The sequence below is a fragment of the Netta rufina genome (assembly GCF_964035555.1).
Source record: "Netta rufina genome assembly, chromosome: 2".
Classification (NCBI taxonomy): domain Eukaryota; kingdom Metazoa; phylum Chordata; class Aves; order Anseriformes; family Anatidae; genus Netta; species Netta rufina.
This window is the reverse complement of record NC_140124.1, coordinates 47,458,479-47,474,539: the sequence shown is the minus strand read 5'-3', so window position 1 is coordinate 47,474,539 and position 16,061 is coordinate 47,458,479. Positions and strand designations below refer to the sequence as shown.

Here is a 16,061-nt window from a genome sequence, read left to right as displayed (position 1 = left end):
AAGTAGTAGCACATTCTTAGAGCTTAATATTAGCTCATTAAAAAGTCAGTGAATAAATGGTCAAAATTGAGATTTAGGCCTTGCACGGTTTGTAAAGCAGTTTGAAAGACTCTAAGTGAGAAAGAGGAATGTTGCAAAAGTCCTGAAATCTTAGGCACTCATTTTCAGTCTCAAATGTTGATACTTTGAGCTGTGTCATCTGTGGGATAGTTCTGCTGATACCGGTGAGACTCCAGCAGTAAGGAATTTGCCAGTGTGCATCTGGGGAAGGCTTGTGATAAATGGTTGAAGATTCACCTTTGAGATGAGAGTGCTGCTTGGAGTGGGTAGCTGGGAAGTCAAATCAGAGTTCATCTATGCTTGGGGCATCAAGGAAACAGTCCAGTCTTACCAGAGTTTTCCTACACAGCATCTAGTGGTGATGTTAAGCATTTTATATATTTGGATTTCATAGTTTTAAATAAACCAGCTTTCTAACCTTCTCTTAGATGTGTGTGCAAATAATTGTGGGTGGTGCCCCCCCATTTATTTATTTATGAAATAAAATATTCAGGGAACTTGGTGTTGAGAAAGACACAACAGTAAAGTAGGACCTAGTTCCATATGCTTTAGGTAGATAATAAAATGAAATAGTGCCTTGTAGTAATACAGTGCATTAGATACTCTGACAGCTGCTTATTTTCCAGGAAACTGAAGTCTTAATACTTACTATTGCTAAATTATCCTTCCTTCATTAAATTAGTACTCCAGAAATGAACAACATCTTGAAATGTGAAACGGGTATCTGAAATGTCAAAGCACAGGTTACAATATAGTTGTGGTGATCAGAAAAGCTGAGGACCCTGGTTTAAAAAAAAAAAAAAAAAAGTTAAACCTAAATTAAGCCTTGCTATAGGCTTCTCAAGTGTGAAGTCACTTGGTGAGAAATTGTTTCTCTGGGAAGATGCTGCTGCACCTGTCTAGGAGTACATGGTGGGTAGTCTGGTAAGTGCGCGCGTCTCTCTTTGTAAGGAAAGAGCTTCACGCTCCTGGTGTCTGCTGTTGGGAAAGACAGAGCTAACCGAATGAGCTGCTCTGTCTACAGTAGGCTATCCAAATGTAAATCCTTAAAGCATGCAGGTAAAGCTCTGATCCGCTGTAAAAGAAATTTGTTTGGAAGGAATGCCTACTTGGTTCACAGGCAGATTGTGGCAAGCATTTGTTCTTCATGGAAATAAAACTGTGTTTATTTTTCTGGAATCTATTGGTTTCATAGTAGCATTTGTGTTTGAGACGTGCTTTGTTGTGGTCTCAAGTTTTTGAGCAGGAAAAATCATGTTTGTGAAATACTGCGATGGCTTATTATTTGAATGTGTAATAGGGAGGATTGTTACTCTAATGGGACTTGGTTGGACCGGTTCTGCATGCATTCTAGGGGTTCAGTTCTTAGTGTTTGCTAAACTGACTTTTTCTCGATGGACAAAAACCAAAGCACCAGTATGATTAGTTTTCAAATTACAGTAGTTGGCCACAGGATAAGATGCTTTTTGTCCTTCACTGCTTTAAATTGTTCAGCAAAAGTTAGGGGCTTATTGAAGTAGCTCCTTTATAGTTTCAGGTCTGTAATTCCTAACAGATGCCTCTATAAATGTAGTCCTGCTGCACCTGGCCATGCAGTTTTCAAACATAAAATTGTCGAACTTAACTGTGGGCACTTGCGGGGGGAAAGATGCTTGAAGTCAAGTAGCAAAGTACAGATACATGGAAAGAAAAAAGGAGTCTAATAAATAACAAGGGGGAAAATAAAAAAAATAAAAAAAAAAGGTTCCAAAAATATGCATGGTTTATCCTAAAGTTCATATGAATTTTCACTCCTTCCATTGCACAATGTATTTGAAAATGACAAATCGAGGGTGTTAATGAATGAAGCAGAACTTGGTGGTGCTGCATTTAAAGTCTGACCTAACAGCATACTTTAGTGCCATCACTGTTTCTGCTGCTCTGACGAGGGGCAAGTTGCAACTGTGACCATACGTATTTATTTTTTTACTTAAGAACAGCATCCCCAGACATTTATGGCATAGTCTATCTGTTTCTTTTGAATTTTAGTTTAACATTCTGAGTTATACAGGGCATATGCAGCGTGTGCTTACAGTACTGCCCTGTGCATTTGAGAAGAACGTGGTTCTGCAGATACCTGAAACATTACTATGGACTGGATGCCTGTCTTCTCACTCTGCATAAGGTGTTACTTGTTAGTGGTACGTTAAAATGCACTTCATAATGAAATCAATTCAGGCTTTGGGTGTCTTTGAAAGTACTGTTCTTACTTTGTTTTGGCTGTTTGTCAAGAAATAGCGGTTCTTGCCATCAATAGCATAAAGTCTTAAAGACTATGATACAGGTAGGTATTCTATGCATTGATCTTCACCAGGAAAGCAGAATGTTGAACAACTGACAGTACAAGTGAATGACTGAAAGCCATCGGGCATGGACGTTTTTGGAGAAAGATCTGATTAATTGCATTATCAGAGTCTGTGTTATTCTAGCTTACAACCCATTTGGAAGTGAAAAAGATAATTCTGAATTATTTAGGCAACAGGCAGTCTGCCCTGATGACCATCAGCAAGGATGGGATGTTCGCTTTGTGAACTGGAACTGGATTGCATGCACCAAATTGCGTTCTTGACCCTATACCAGTCTTTCCAGTATTAACGTCAAAGAAGAAAATGGTGCTGGTGCTGAGAGTTTATTATTCAGATTTTAAAATAACAGGTTCAGATTTTAAAGTAACACATGATATCCTTTTTGAATGATAGATAAATGGTCCAGCAACTTGAGGTGTTGCCAAATACATTGTAGAAGGTTCAACTTTTCTTACTCTTTCTTGTCTTCTCCACTGGCATCTCCAGCTATAACTTTGGTTCCTCCTTTCCTAGTATTTTTTTGGTGCTAGAGCACAAATGAAGAGCAGGGCTATGAAATGACACTGTGGCTCTAAGTGCAGATTTCATGATCTCCAGCTCCCCAGAGAACTGCTTCTCATGGAACTGAACTATTACCTTGCTGAAAATTCAGAGATCCTGGCTCCAGCTGGGCTCAAAACTCAATAGAAACTGTAACCCAGAAATCCCTTACTCTGATACTTGTTCCTTTGGCTGGTCCACTCCTGGGGACCAGGTGTATGGTGTATGAACTGTTCCTGGTGTATGAACGTGCACTGCTGGCATATCAGCTGTACTACCACTCTGTTGAAAAGAGTCAAACTAAACAAACAGAAACAGGGATGAAGCATCTCTCTAGAACCAGTTATTGATGTTAACTCTGGTTTTCAGTAGATGAGAAAATGTTTTGTATATGTTACAGCCATACCCTGTAGAAAAACAACAACCAGTCTTATGGTGCTTTGAATTTCTCTCCATCCCTTCTTAAGAAAACCCAGATTTCCATTCAGAGATTGACAGAACTTCATTAAAGTTAAATGAAAAATCATCTGACACCTCTATCAAATGTCTCCCCAGTAAGCTCAAATTTTACACGTTTCATAACTTTTACTTTTTCAAGTAAGATTGTGCTTGGTTTACTCTGTCTCTTCTGCTTCTTTTGAATTCAAAACCTGTAAGTAAATCAGTTTCTTCATTCCTTTGATGGAGCCAGAAATCCTGAGAATACCTAGAAAATATTCAACTAATTTTGTTAATTCAGCAAAAAGAACCTAAGCCTTGTATGGCTTGGATGCTGGATTTATATTCAGGATTACACTAAATTTCATTAGTTCTGCCTGTATTTAACATAACCATTCAAGAGCTTCGCTGTTTTCCACAAAGTACTAGACATTCACATGTGACTGCAAAAATCCCTGGATTTAAATTCCTCTTTTTCCAGATTCTTAATTCATTGTACAAATTGAGACAACTATTTTTATATTATCTTTCATTAACTAAAATCTTTACAGATGTACAAAAAAAAGTCACAATATATGCTTACGCAGTTCTACTGAAGATAGGCTTTTAAGATCTTTCTTTCTTCCAGTGTGGCATATATTTAATTTCAGTAGACATCAGATTGCTTCAGCTAAGCACTGAGCAAGGCTGTAAGATAGATGTTAAAGAGGTACTGACTCATGATTTGGAAAAAAAAAGGAATTCAATAAATCTGAAATACTTGCAGTTTCTGGTGAGATCATCTCAGTCACTCCAGTTAGCAAAAAAATAAATCTGTTCAAATGCGTTCATTACACTTGTGTCCAATTTTTTCATACACAAAAGAATCTTAGAACCCGGTAAACATACTCAGCAAGTTCTTTCTGTCAAGACTGGTGATTATGTGCATTGGTCTTCCTGGAGATACTTTGTGAGAACAGTTCTCAAGAATAGCTGCATTTGTACTAACCTACTGTAAGAATTCAGGAACCATATAGAGAGCACAACAAATATAAAACTACTCTCCACTTACTCATAGACCACCACAACAACAGATAATACATAGAAAAGCAGCTGATGGAGGTTTCAAATAAATTCTCTCTGTGGACTTGCAAGAATTTTCATCTAGTCACCAGACTAGTTTGCTTTGGAGGAGGTTGAGCCTTAAAGTTTAGGTACAAATAAGGTATTAGTTATGTCCTTAACATTTGTGCAGATTTCCAGCTGCACAGGGTGAGGAAAGTGTCTTCCAAATCAAAACTGTGGATGACAGTAACTGTACAAAGAAGATCTCATAAACATATTGATACATCTGTCAAACAAGTCTGACACTCAGTGCATTGATTTGCATGCGTGTGACATTACAAAGAAATTTGATAAGAAATGAAGACTTGAAATTTACTTTCTTTGGAAAGATTAAGCTATATAAGACTACATAATATTATAAAAGTATGTACATAACTACAGACTATATAGGTATGTAATTGCAGTTCTAAGCGTTGATTTGAGAAAGAAGAAAAGCACTGTAATGCAGACTTCTATAAAATTACATATGTTCATATATAAGGACACACAACAGTTTTATTAAAATAAAAAAGCTTTAATACTTTTGTGTTTAAAAGATTTAGCAGAAAATAATTGCTACAGACATGCTACAGTAACATACATGTTTGAAAAGTTTTCAGTGCTTTCTTTCAACGTTCAGCATTTTGGCAAAAATAAGTTTTTCTGTATATACTTCAAAAATTGGTTATCATAATACTGATATAAAATACTTCATGTAGACTAAGGTCATGTGCATAAAATAAAATAAGTAATAAAACATACTGTTTGTATAATCATTTAAACATATTTAAAGTATAAATTTCATTAGATAACATGCAAATACTGCAATATTTTAAATGGCACTTAAATATAGATACTGAGATTCTTTATAATTTTGCATCCAATATGAGATTCTGAAATGTACAAAATTATAAAAAGAACATATTTCTTCATTGAAGTCAGGTACTAGTATAGAGCTTGATTGTCATTTCACAAGCATTGAGCCCAATGTCCTGCAAATCTTCACTAGTCCAAGTAAAGATGTCTGCTGAAATAGGCCCAGGGCTAGTTTTCTTCATAATAAAATATGAAAGTGTATTTACATGAGAATAAACTCTCATATTTTTGGTAAGGTAATTAAGTAGCAGCATTTTTTTTCTTCCAAAAATGATGTTTAGAATAGGTGCATACTTTTTGTTGTCACTGATATTCATCTCAATAATATAAAATTAAAATTTTTCAATAAACTCAAAACACTATTTGTTCATTTCTGAAAAAAACAACAACAACTGTAAGATCCCTTCTTTCAAAAATCGTAAATCTATAATGTCAGAACCTTCCAGAGCACTTTTATGATTGCAAGATCAGTGGAAAATGATCTAATTGTGCTGAAAAAAACATCTGACTAGTAATGAATAAAAGAATCACGTTTCACATTATTCCAAATATTCTTCATTCTTCAGTGAAAAATATTAGTACACCAAGTGTTCTGGAATTTTTGTTTTCTGGTTCAGTGATCAACAATTCTCAATGTCCTTCACAATACAAAACACCCTCAATACTCATGCATATTTTCTAAGCAGCTATATATAACACATTAATGTTAACAAAGTAAATAAAAGGCTTACGAACAGGGAGTGCAGAACAGACAACACTTTAACAGAAGTAGAAGAAATGCTAAACGAAACTTGTACTTGGGATGCAATTAGAGCTGACAGTGGCACATGTGATGCTAATGTTGGACTGTCTGAATTTATCAGTGACTCTATCTTTTCTGCTTCTTTATTGCAGGCTTCAATCTAGGAAGAAAAATATTATTATTTCTCTTCTTGTCATGTAAAATGCCAATGCAAAACTATTTCTAGATTGCAAAATTTAGAAAGGAAAATCTGAATTATTCCAATCGACATGTAAAATTTACATAGATGATTTGGAGTAGTCATTAAACAACATATTGGAGCTCATTGACTTTGGCACTAGGAAAACTTCTGCAGAAGCCCTGAGTAGCAGCAACAGAGAAATAAAGGAAGCTTGATAGAATGGATGATGTTTCTGAATGTGGACTCCAAAAAGCTCACCATAAATTATTAGTTAATACCTCTAAATTGAGGAGTTCCTTTCTGATTGACCAAGATACAGTGCCTTGAAGTCTGCAACAGTGGAAAACTGGGATTTTCTAGTTACAGGGCTTTTTCTTCCCAATCAGGGAAATCTGATTACTTTCATGGGAAAGGAATAGAAGAATGGAAATAATAGAAAAACCTGAGAAAATCAAGATAACATCGTTCACTTTTCATTCTCCCACTGACATAATGATAAACATAAATTTATTTATAAAATCCATTTTTTCCACCTTTGCTTCTAATATATCCCAGGAATAAATTTAGTATTAAGCTTCTTTAGCAGCTTCGGAAGCTGTTGCTGATAAAGTTTTAACTTGACAAACTAAACATCTGAGGTCCCAAAGCTTTGAAAGTTGAGGATCTTCTAGCTCAGTAATAGGTGTCAGCAGTGAGCTGAGCAGCTATTCCCTGGTTTCAGACCATCCTCCTCTCCCCCAGGGTCTGACAGCATCTGCTGCAGACTGGGTGAGAGCTGATCAGATTGGTTAAGGCTCAAGACCTTGTTTCCTAAGTTCTGGTAAAATTCTGAGCTATTCCTGTTCAAGGAATAATATTTCTCTTAAAAGTTGAGCAGACTTGGACATAACAGGTTTTCTCCAGTAGCAAAGTCAAAACTGCCCTATTTGATACTGCAGCTTGCAGAATTTTTGGCAGCAAATCTGCCCACTCACACTATACCTGAACTTTAGCCCATGCCAGAAGCAATACTGAAAATGCAAAATTAGACTGTAGAAATAAAAAGGAAATGGAAGCAGTCATTGATAGAAAACAAACAACAAAGAAGTGAACCCGCCTAAACTGTAAAAGATAAGATTGTTTTCTCCTCTTTTTTTTGTTCTCAAAACTAAATCTTCCATTTTAAAGTAGTGCACATCAATATGTAAGATGAATGAACCAGTCAGAGCACCCCAAAAGGACTTCATTATAACGTGCTGTCAACAGGGCCAAGCAAGACTATGGGAAACAACTGTAAAATGGCAAGGCATTAAAATTGGCATTAAAATGTTGTTTTTAATAGGAAGAAGATATCCTCGCTGGTCTTGCACAGTTTAATGATCAGAAAGTAAAAATGAAGTGAGAGCTCCAAGATAATACAAATGCAATACACAGCCAAAGTCCTACTTCTACTGTTCTAAAGCGTTCCTAAGAAAATACCGTAAGAACATTGGCCTGCATTTGTTGGTTTACATTTATAGTTTAGTACTGTGAGCTTTTGGTGCTTATTTGCTAGCAGGAATTAGCTATGACATGGCATGCGGGAGAACTTACTGGACTTGCATTTCCCTTTTAAGATCATAACAGGATTTTGGGATCTCCCTACGCTTTTTACCTTGAGTTGGAAAGGATCATCAAAACCAGGTTTGTCTTAGAATATAGTATCAGCAGATTCCCTTTGGCATGAACTGCTGCTTAACATCAAGACAAGCACAATGCAGCAATATGTATGTGCTTCAGTCTAATATCCCATGTACTTCAACCTACTTTTAAGCCTAATACTAGAGACAGAAGAGCACCATTTCATACACAAGTATCCATTTATTTTACAATTAATATAATTTAAGGTATTCAGTAATAAATATATTTTCATCAGTTTATATTTTCCGTTATTTTAGCCATAAAATATTGGAGGTTCTGCACATATTCATTTTAAAACAAAAAAAATATGTAACTCCATCATTCACCTTGCCCCTTCGACTACCCATACTCAAAAACCTCTTACCAAGACAGCAGGATTCTCAAGACACATTTTACCATTAATAATACTATTCGGATTCAAGTAATTAGAAAAATCCCCATGCATTCAGCACACAAGAAAATGAACAACTTTAAAACCGCTATATTGAAAGTAATAAAGTGTATACATTAAAAAAAAAAAAAAAAAATCCATACTGGGTAAACAAAATAAGAATATAGCCTACCTGCAATGGTTTGGGGTTCTGATCCACAGGAATGATGAGAATCACAATTTCAGATTCTATGCTTAAGTATCCAAACACATCACACTGTGGCACAGAGACATGCAGGCGGATTTTTTCAAGTATGTCAAGTACAGTTATAGGCTTTTTATTTGTTACCTGGAAGAAAATAAAGAACTTTCTGGATTACGTGATATTATGCAAAATTACATTTCTACTCCAGTTTAAAAAAACATAGTATCATGCTAGAAAATCTTTTAGCCATTAAACTGCTCAACTAATCTATAACAAAAAGAAACGGGTAAGATAGGGGGTTAGGAATAAATGACTTCTTAAATTAACCATGTTTTTGATATATGTTGTCCTCTACCTTCATAGCTGGTATGTCTGTGTATCACATCCCTCGAAATAACATAAACAGTCATCTGTCACAGTTGCTTGTACTCAAAACAACAGGCGGAGGAGACCAACCAACTGGCACTCCTTTACCCATCACAGAATCTAGGTGTTCCAAGAGCCACCAGGAATGAGGAGAATGATGATGGGAATTTTTCTGCAAGATGGAATAGATTGCTTTGGGAGATCTAAACAGACCAATACCAAGGTATCGCAAGAGGGATGTGATCTGTTTGTCCAAGCTGTATTTGCAATCATCTGGAAATAAAAACTGACTTTGCTTCAGAAAGGTTGAGTGGGACTGGCAAGGATGAATAGAATCAGAATATCCCGAGTTGGAAGGGACCCATAAGGATCATCGAGTCCAACTCCTGGCACTACATAGGTATACCCAAAAGTTTAGACCATGTGAATAAGTGCACAGTCCAATTGCTTCTTAAACTCTGACAGGCTTGGTGCAGTGACTACATCCTGGGGAGCCTGTTCCAGTGTGCGACCACCCTCTCGGTGAAGAACCTCTTCTTGATATCCAGCCTGAACCTCTCCTGTCGCAGCTTGACTCCATTCCTGTGGCTCCTATCTCTGGTCACTAAAGAGAACAGATCGGCGCCTGCCCCCTGGTGAGGAAGCTGTAGGCCATGATGAGGTCTCCCCTCAGCCTCCTCTTCTCCAGGCTGAACAGGCCCAGTGCCCTCAGCCACTCCTCATACGTCTTCCCCTCTAGGCCCTTCACCATCTTTGTCGCCCTCCTCTGGACACTCTTCAACAGTTTCATGTCCTTGTACTGTGATGCCCAGAACTGCACACAGTACTTGAGGTGAGGCCGCACCAGCGCAGACAGAGCAGAGCACGACAATCCCTTCCCTCGACCGACTAGCGATGCTGTGCTTGATGCACCCCAGGGTACAGTTGGCCCTCCTGGCTGCCAGGGCACACTGCTGGCTCACATTCAGCTTGCTGTCAACCACAACCCCCAGATCCCTCTTTGCAGGGCTGCTCTCCAGCATCTTATTGCCCAGTCTGTACGTAAAGACAGGGTTGCCCTGTCCCAGGTGCAGGACCTGGCACTTGCCTTTGTTAAACTTCACGCAGTTGGTTATCACCCAGCTCTCCAGTCTGTCCAGATCTCTCTACAAGGCCTTTCCACCCTCAACAGAGTCAACAACTCCTCCCAGTTTGGTGTCATCAGCAAATTTGCTCAAAACACCTTCCAGTCCTACATCCACATCATTTATTAAAACATTGAAGAGAACTGGCCCTAAAATGGAACCTTGGGGGAACCCACTGGTGATTGACCATCAGCCTGATGTAACTGCATTTACCACAACCCTTCTAATTGGGCTTTGGCCGCACAAATTTTCACCCTACAAAAAGTGAATGGCATACCTGTAGTCCTTCCATATTGCCTGACTCTGCTTCCAGCAGCCATACACTTCGTTTTTATGCCTAAGCTCCACAAGAAGACCCCTGGTCAGCCCTGCTCCGTCTGCCTGACTTCCGGTATTTTGGAATTGCCTGTGCTTTTAAGAGGCAGTGCTTAAAGACTGACCAGCACTGATGGATACAAATTCCTTCAAAAGCAGCTTCACAGGGGACCTTGCTAACTACTTCCCTGAGCAGCCTGAAGTCTGCTCTCCCCATATCCAGGGCTGAAGTTTTGGTGGCAGTTTTCCTCCTCTCACCAAAAATTTTATACTCAACCGCTTCATGGTCACTATGACTGAGACAGCCACCAATTGCCACGTCGCCCACAAGACCCTCTCTTTTCTCTAGCAACAGATCTAGGAGGGCATCTTTCCTTGTTGGCTCCCTTAGCACCTCCACCACGAACTTATCATCGAGGTGCTTTAGGAAACTCCTAAAAAAGAAAAAAGCAACTAATATATACCTTCAAGATGCACAGTTGTCATAAACTCTATTTTGTTGCAATGTAGTGCTGAGAATCAAGTGTTGTGCTCTGTTCCATTTACCGAAGCATGAAAGCAAGGACCAACAGAGAATTGTAATGCTTTTATACACCCAAAAGTGGGGTTGGTCCTAGAATGTTTTGTTTAGTGATGGACAATCAACATCGTAAGATTCAGACTAAACTGGAGGTTTTCAAATAGCAACAATGAAGAATGTGAGTATCTAACTTGCAGAAATGTTAAATTAAAAACCAACACTGTAGCTGAAGAACAGCAAAATCAGTGATAACTATCCAGATGATCCTGAAAAGTGTAAAAACAATCCAATATAAACATCAGACAATGTCAGAACTAAATATTTACTAATATTTACTAATATTAGTAAATAGTGAGCCAGCAGAATAATCTTAACGAAAAGGCCATAAATAACAAATATACACTGTATTGCTACCATGAAATAAATGCAGCTCCCTTAGCATGTCTTTACTGTAACAAGTCACTTATACTGCAAGGTTAAAAGGCTTGTTTGTGTCTACACCGATTTTATTTCGCTTTGCATTGTCATTCAATTTCTATATCTGAATGTTAAGAAATAAAAAGAAGTATAAACAGTGTAAAGGAAACAACAAATCATATACTATCTACTGAAAGGTAATTGCTTGTATAATGCTTTATACAGAAAAGTATAAAGTAACTTTACTTTTCCATGTACCATTTAATGTAAGGAATGATTGAACTTTACCCTTGCAAAATTGTCCAGCTTGTCTTTGTCATATAATATCCTCAGCATTCCAGCACACAGTGGACAGCAGGCTCCTGTGTGATAAAAAAACAAATAAACCACAAAACAAAACAAACCCCCCACACCATAAAATTCCAGAAATAAAAGCAAACTGTCTTTTCACTTTACAGTGGGTAGAGCTCAAAAATTGAATACTGACAAAAATATCAAAACTACCAAAGCAAAGCAAGTCTTTCAGCTTGATAGCAAAATTGCACACTTTTTTTTTTTTTAATGTTGAAAACATTTGAAATGCAAAACCAGCCACTTTTCAACACAGACTCTTACTACTACTAAAGTGAAGCAGCACGATTAACTTTTATTTGTTTAAATATGATATGTTATTGTAAGCTAAAAACACTGGTACATTAAATATTGCAAGCCAAGGTTCTGTATGGATACATGCATGCATATGCGACCATAGTAGTGATGAATTTCAAAAGCTGAAATAGCTAGGATATAACAGAAGCAAAACTGCACATTGCAAACATCAATTTATGTGGCTGTACTATATTAGAACTTGGAATCTTTATATAAGAAGGGCGGAAGAAAACCCAGCTTTTCTATCAGATCTGTGTTTAACATGCAAGCATGTCATATTTCCCTTACTACCTTCCCTCACAATCTTGGAAACAAAAGGGCTAATACTTCAGCTTTCTGCCTACCGATAGTTTTATGTTTAATTCATACCCTCGGCTACATAATTCACATTCCTAGAATGACTTTCACAATATTAGACATAATACTAAAAGCACATGGGCCCTTTTTCAAACAAGTGATTGAGAAAAAAACACATGAAACTTTTTGAAAACTGACCTTTTCTTGCTGTGTGATTAGTTACTGACCATTTTGTTGAGAAGTATTCATAAAGACAATGAAAAAACATTTCAAAATAGCAGAACTGCAAAAACTATTCCCACTGTCTTCCTTTTTCACATTACTGTAAATATATCTTACTCTGTCTTCTAATTAAATAAAAGTTTTGTTATTCTGGGAACTTGACTTTGAAGACAATTTGGCATTCCAATGTGGTATTTGCACTGCCAATTCCGAAAAATTACTCATCCAATTCCCACTGACACTCTAGCCTAGACACCGCAGACCTCATTCATTTCTCCAAAACAGGTCCTATGAGGAAAGCTGCACACGTTTCTAAGGACTGAAGGAGAGTGATTCATAAAACCAAAAGCCTTTCCACTTTGGAATTACTCTGCTGAGTCCTGACACTGTCTTGTTCTAGCCTTAACTAAAGACCTCCACTTCATCCTTTCTCTTAGAGGTCTCAGAGACATAATGGAATACAGTATTTTACAGCATAAGTTTAGTTCCAAATATACACGTATTAATACATGTAGCCTGGAGACTCTCTCCTATCTGCAGTAAACTTCAACAATGAATCAACATACCTGGTGCAATGACTGGTTTGCAGGCAGTAGCGGAAAGCTGGGGACACTTAACAAAGGCACACTCCGTATGAAAGCTATAGTCTGAGAGCACACCTACAGCCTGACAATGTCCATGGTAGTCAACAGCCACACGGTCAGAATAGGCAGCGCAGACACTGCTGTAGGTTTCCCCATTATGTCCACATACAGGTTCTACCGATTTGCAAAATGGCTGAAATACATAGAAATGTTTTAAAGATCAGTTTGTTTGTGCTACAAACAAAAATAAAGAGCATTTTATAACATCAGGAAGAACAACGTTCATGGCAAAGTTCACTTGCTGATAATACTGTTAGTAAATCTAGAGTAAATTAACTGCCAGTTTATGTACAGGTATTAAATGTAGAGAATAAATACTTAAAGAATAATCTAAGCTGTATCTGAGAAATGTATAGTAAGACATGTTTTGGGGAAGATAAATTGTAGGGTCTGTTCTAATGCTTAAATAATACAACTAATTTCATTTAACTTATTAAATTATTTATTCATCTCAATGTGTTTTTGGAATTTAGTGTGTGCGTGTGCATTTCTTACACATTATTTGAGAAGCTACATGTCTACATTTATTTGAGAAAAACAGGATCTATTACCAGATACCTCTGGCAAAAGTATTTATTGTTGATACCTTTCTAACTATAAAAAATACATTTATTTATTGTATCCACTTTCTTTCCCAAAACCATATCTAATGTGTCATTTGATTCAAATACACATAAAAATCATAGAAAAATGTAATTTTCTTCCTATCTTGCCTATGCAGATATATTTGTCCAACACATTCAAGAAGTCAAATGCCAACAAACTTATGCTTCTGAACATAAGAAGCAAATGGAATTGATGATTCTTCACAGACAAGGTATGAATATATTTTTGTTCAATTCTTGTGAAATTACACAGTTCATTCCATAATTTGCTAATCTCTAAATATTTTATTAAACTAATATTTCAAGCAAGTCACCATACCTCTATCATCACTGTGCATCCTCTCAAGTACCAAGACAATTAGTTTCTTTTATATGCTGAATTTAATAACAGGAATAATAGAAGACAAGTAAATGTGAGCACCACAAGCAGTTTCATGTCTTGCAGTCTTCTTCCCCATAAAAGAAAAATTGTAAAAGCAAAAACTTAAAGCTACCACTGTTAAAGACTTTCTGAACATGGATGCAGCTAGAAATGCTGTAGGAAAAAACAGCTGTGTGATATCCTTCAATTCTTACTGTTCAAGAGCAGTATCTCGTGAGGTATCTGATATGCTATGAGAACAATTATCTGTACGTAGTGAGGCTGCTGAAAAAGGGAAAAAAAAAGATGACAGAAAGACAAAGGCAGAAACTTGAAGTGGATAAAAAGTGTATTTATTACCCAGAAAAACCCCGAACAAGGGTTCTGTACTTCTACGAACATTCATCAGTTGAGACCAAGAGAATGTCTCAAATTCGTCCTCATTATTTGAGAAAAATCCGGAAATGACCAGCCCATCAATGGTAAAGCCAGTGACTTTGAAAACAGTAGCTCCTAGCTTGTCTGTAGAGTGATAGAAATAGCCTGTCTACCAATGCTGTAGGGAATGGTGGGATGGAAGAACTAACCTAATCCTAATCCTTCTGAGGGATTAATATGAAGGCCAATACAATCCAGACTATCTAAAGAAAATACTATAGTCTGCTTAGTCTCAAAAAATTTTAAGAGTATTGTGAACAATGAAATTGCTAAAGGAAGAATGCAATCAAACAAAATGCTAAAGACTTGCTAGAGAAAGCCTACTGCTGACAAGATAGCAGCAACTCCGAGCCTCTAACTCCACTATTTAAGCAGATAAAAGGGGAATTTAACATGCAAGTCAAATTGTCCTGACATTTTCTGAAGAAATTCGATTTACTGTAATGGAGAAATAAACAAGCATTAATTTTCATTTACAGAAAGTTCAAATTGGTGAAAATTGGTGTTACTAGCCAAGGAACTGCTTTAATTAAAGCTTGCATTGAGGTATGCTTGCAGTAGTAGTGAAAAATATAGGAAGACTTAATACAAATATCAGAGTATTTCCCCCAGGAAAGCAGAAGCAAAGGTTTTGTTTGGTTTTGAGACATTTGTTAACTAAAGCAAAGAAACAGTTGACAAAATCCTGAATACCATTTTGTGCAGAGTATTTTTTATTCTAGTTGAAATTACAGTTCTAAAGGAATACAGTCTACGAATATGTTTGGTAAACTACAAAAACAGAATATTGCAAAGTGGAACATTAAAAAACAAAGAAGATTTAATATTGCTAGAACCACTTCCTACCTGGCATGGTCCTCGATATGCTAAAGTTTTTCCTTTTTGGTACAAAGTACACAAGTTACTGTATTCCACATTGTCTGTGTCGCAAACAGGATCCCGTGTCTGGTCACAATTTAATTGCCTTGGCACACATTCATGCTGGCTACATTTGAACTTTCCAAAACTTGTCAAGCAAACTTGTTTCTTTGGTATGCACCTGCATAAAGTCATAATAATTTCATGTCATTGTAAAAAAAAAACAACCAACCAACCAAAAAAACCTCTCAAAATAGTCAGAAAAAAACAACAGTGAAATCTTTTCCAGTGCTTTATAGAGCACTGGTTCAGCAGAACTGAAGGAAATGCATGTAACAAAACATTCTGATTAGACAATTTAGACAATTACAAGTTCATTACAAACCTGGAACTTGTTCACACCACATTTAGTCAATGTATGTGAACACAACTTTAGGTTCCATAAAAATTAATCTTTTACCAAGTATTTTACTGAGTATGGATTTCTGAAAAAGTCTTGAATAAACTTCTTACCTACTCTCAAGCTTCACTTTTAAAACATGTATTTAAGGAAAACTAGATAAAACACCAAAACTTGCAATGAATTGCAAATGAAAATGATTACATTATAGAGGTATAGCCCAACCCTCTCTTGAGAGAGTAATGAAAACACAACTTAAAAGATTATTAGGATTCAATTACAAATATCTAATTGTATTTTAGCTTTGTAGGTTCAGTGCATTATATCACATCTGATCTTGGGAATGA

At 36.7% G+C, this 16,061-nt stretch overlaps 1 protein-coding gene across 1 annotated transcript in view; it reads right to left on the bottom strand.

Annotated features, from left to right (window-relative positions):
• Window positions 1-5,092: 5,092 nt before the first annotated feature.
• RECK (reversion inducing cysteine rich protein with kazal motifs) overlaps window positions 5,093-16,061 on the bottom strand; it is a 54,974-nt gene continuing 44,005 nt past the window's right edge. Inside the window, exons 17-21 of the mRNA XM_084282468.1 lie at window positions 15,303-15,495; window positions 12,975-13,185; window positions 11,530-11,603; window positions 8,488-8,643; window positions 5,093-6,244 (exon numbers count right to left, since the gene is read on the bottom strand). Of these exons, the coding sequence (XP_084138594.1) occupies window positions 6,029-6,244; window positions 8,488-8,643; window positions 11,530-11,603; window positions 12,975-13,185; window positions 15,303-15,495 (850 nt within the window). The 3' untranslated portion in view covers window positions 5,093-6,028. The remainder of the gene's footprint in view (window positions 6,245-8,487; window positions 8,644-11,529; window positions 11,604-12,974; window positions 13,186-15,302; window positions 15,496-16,061) is intronic.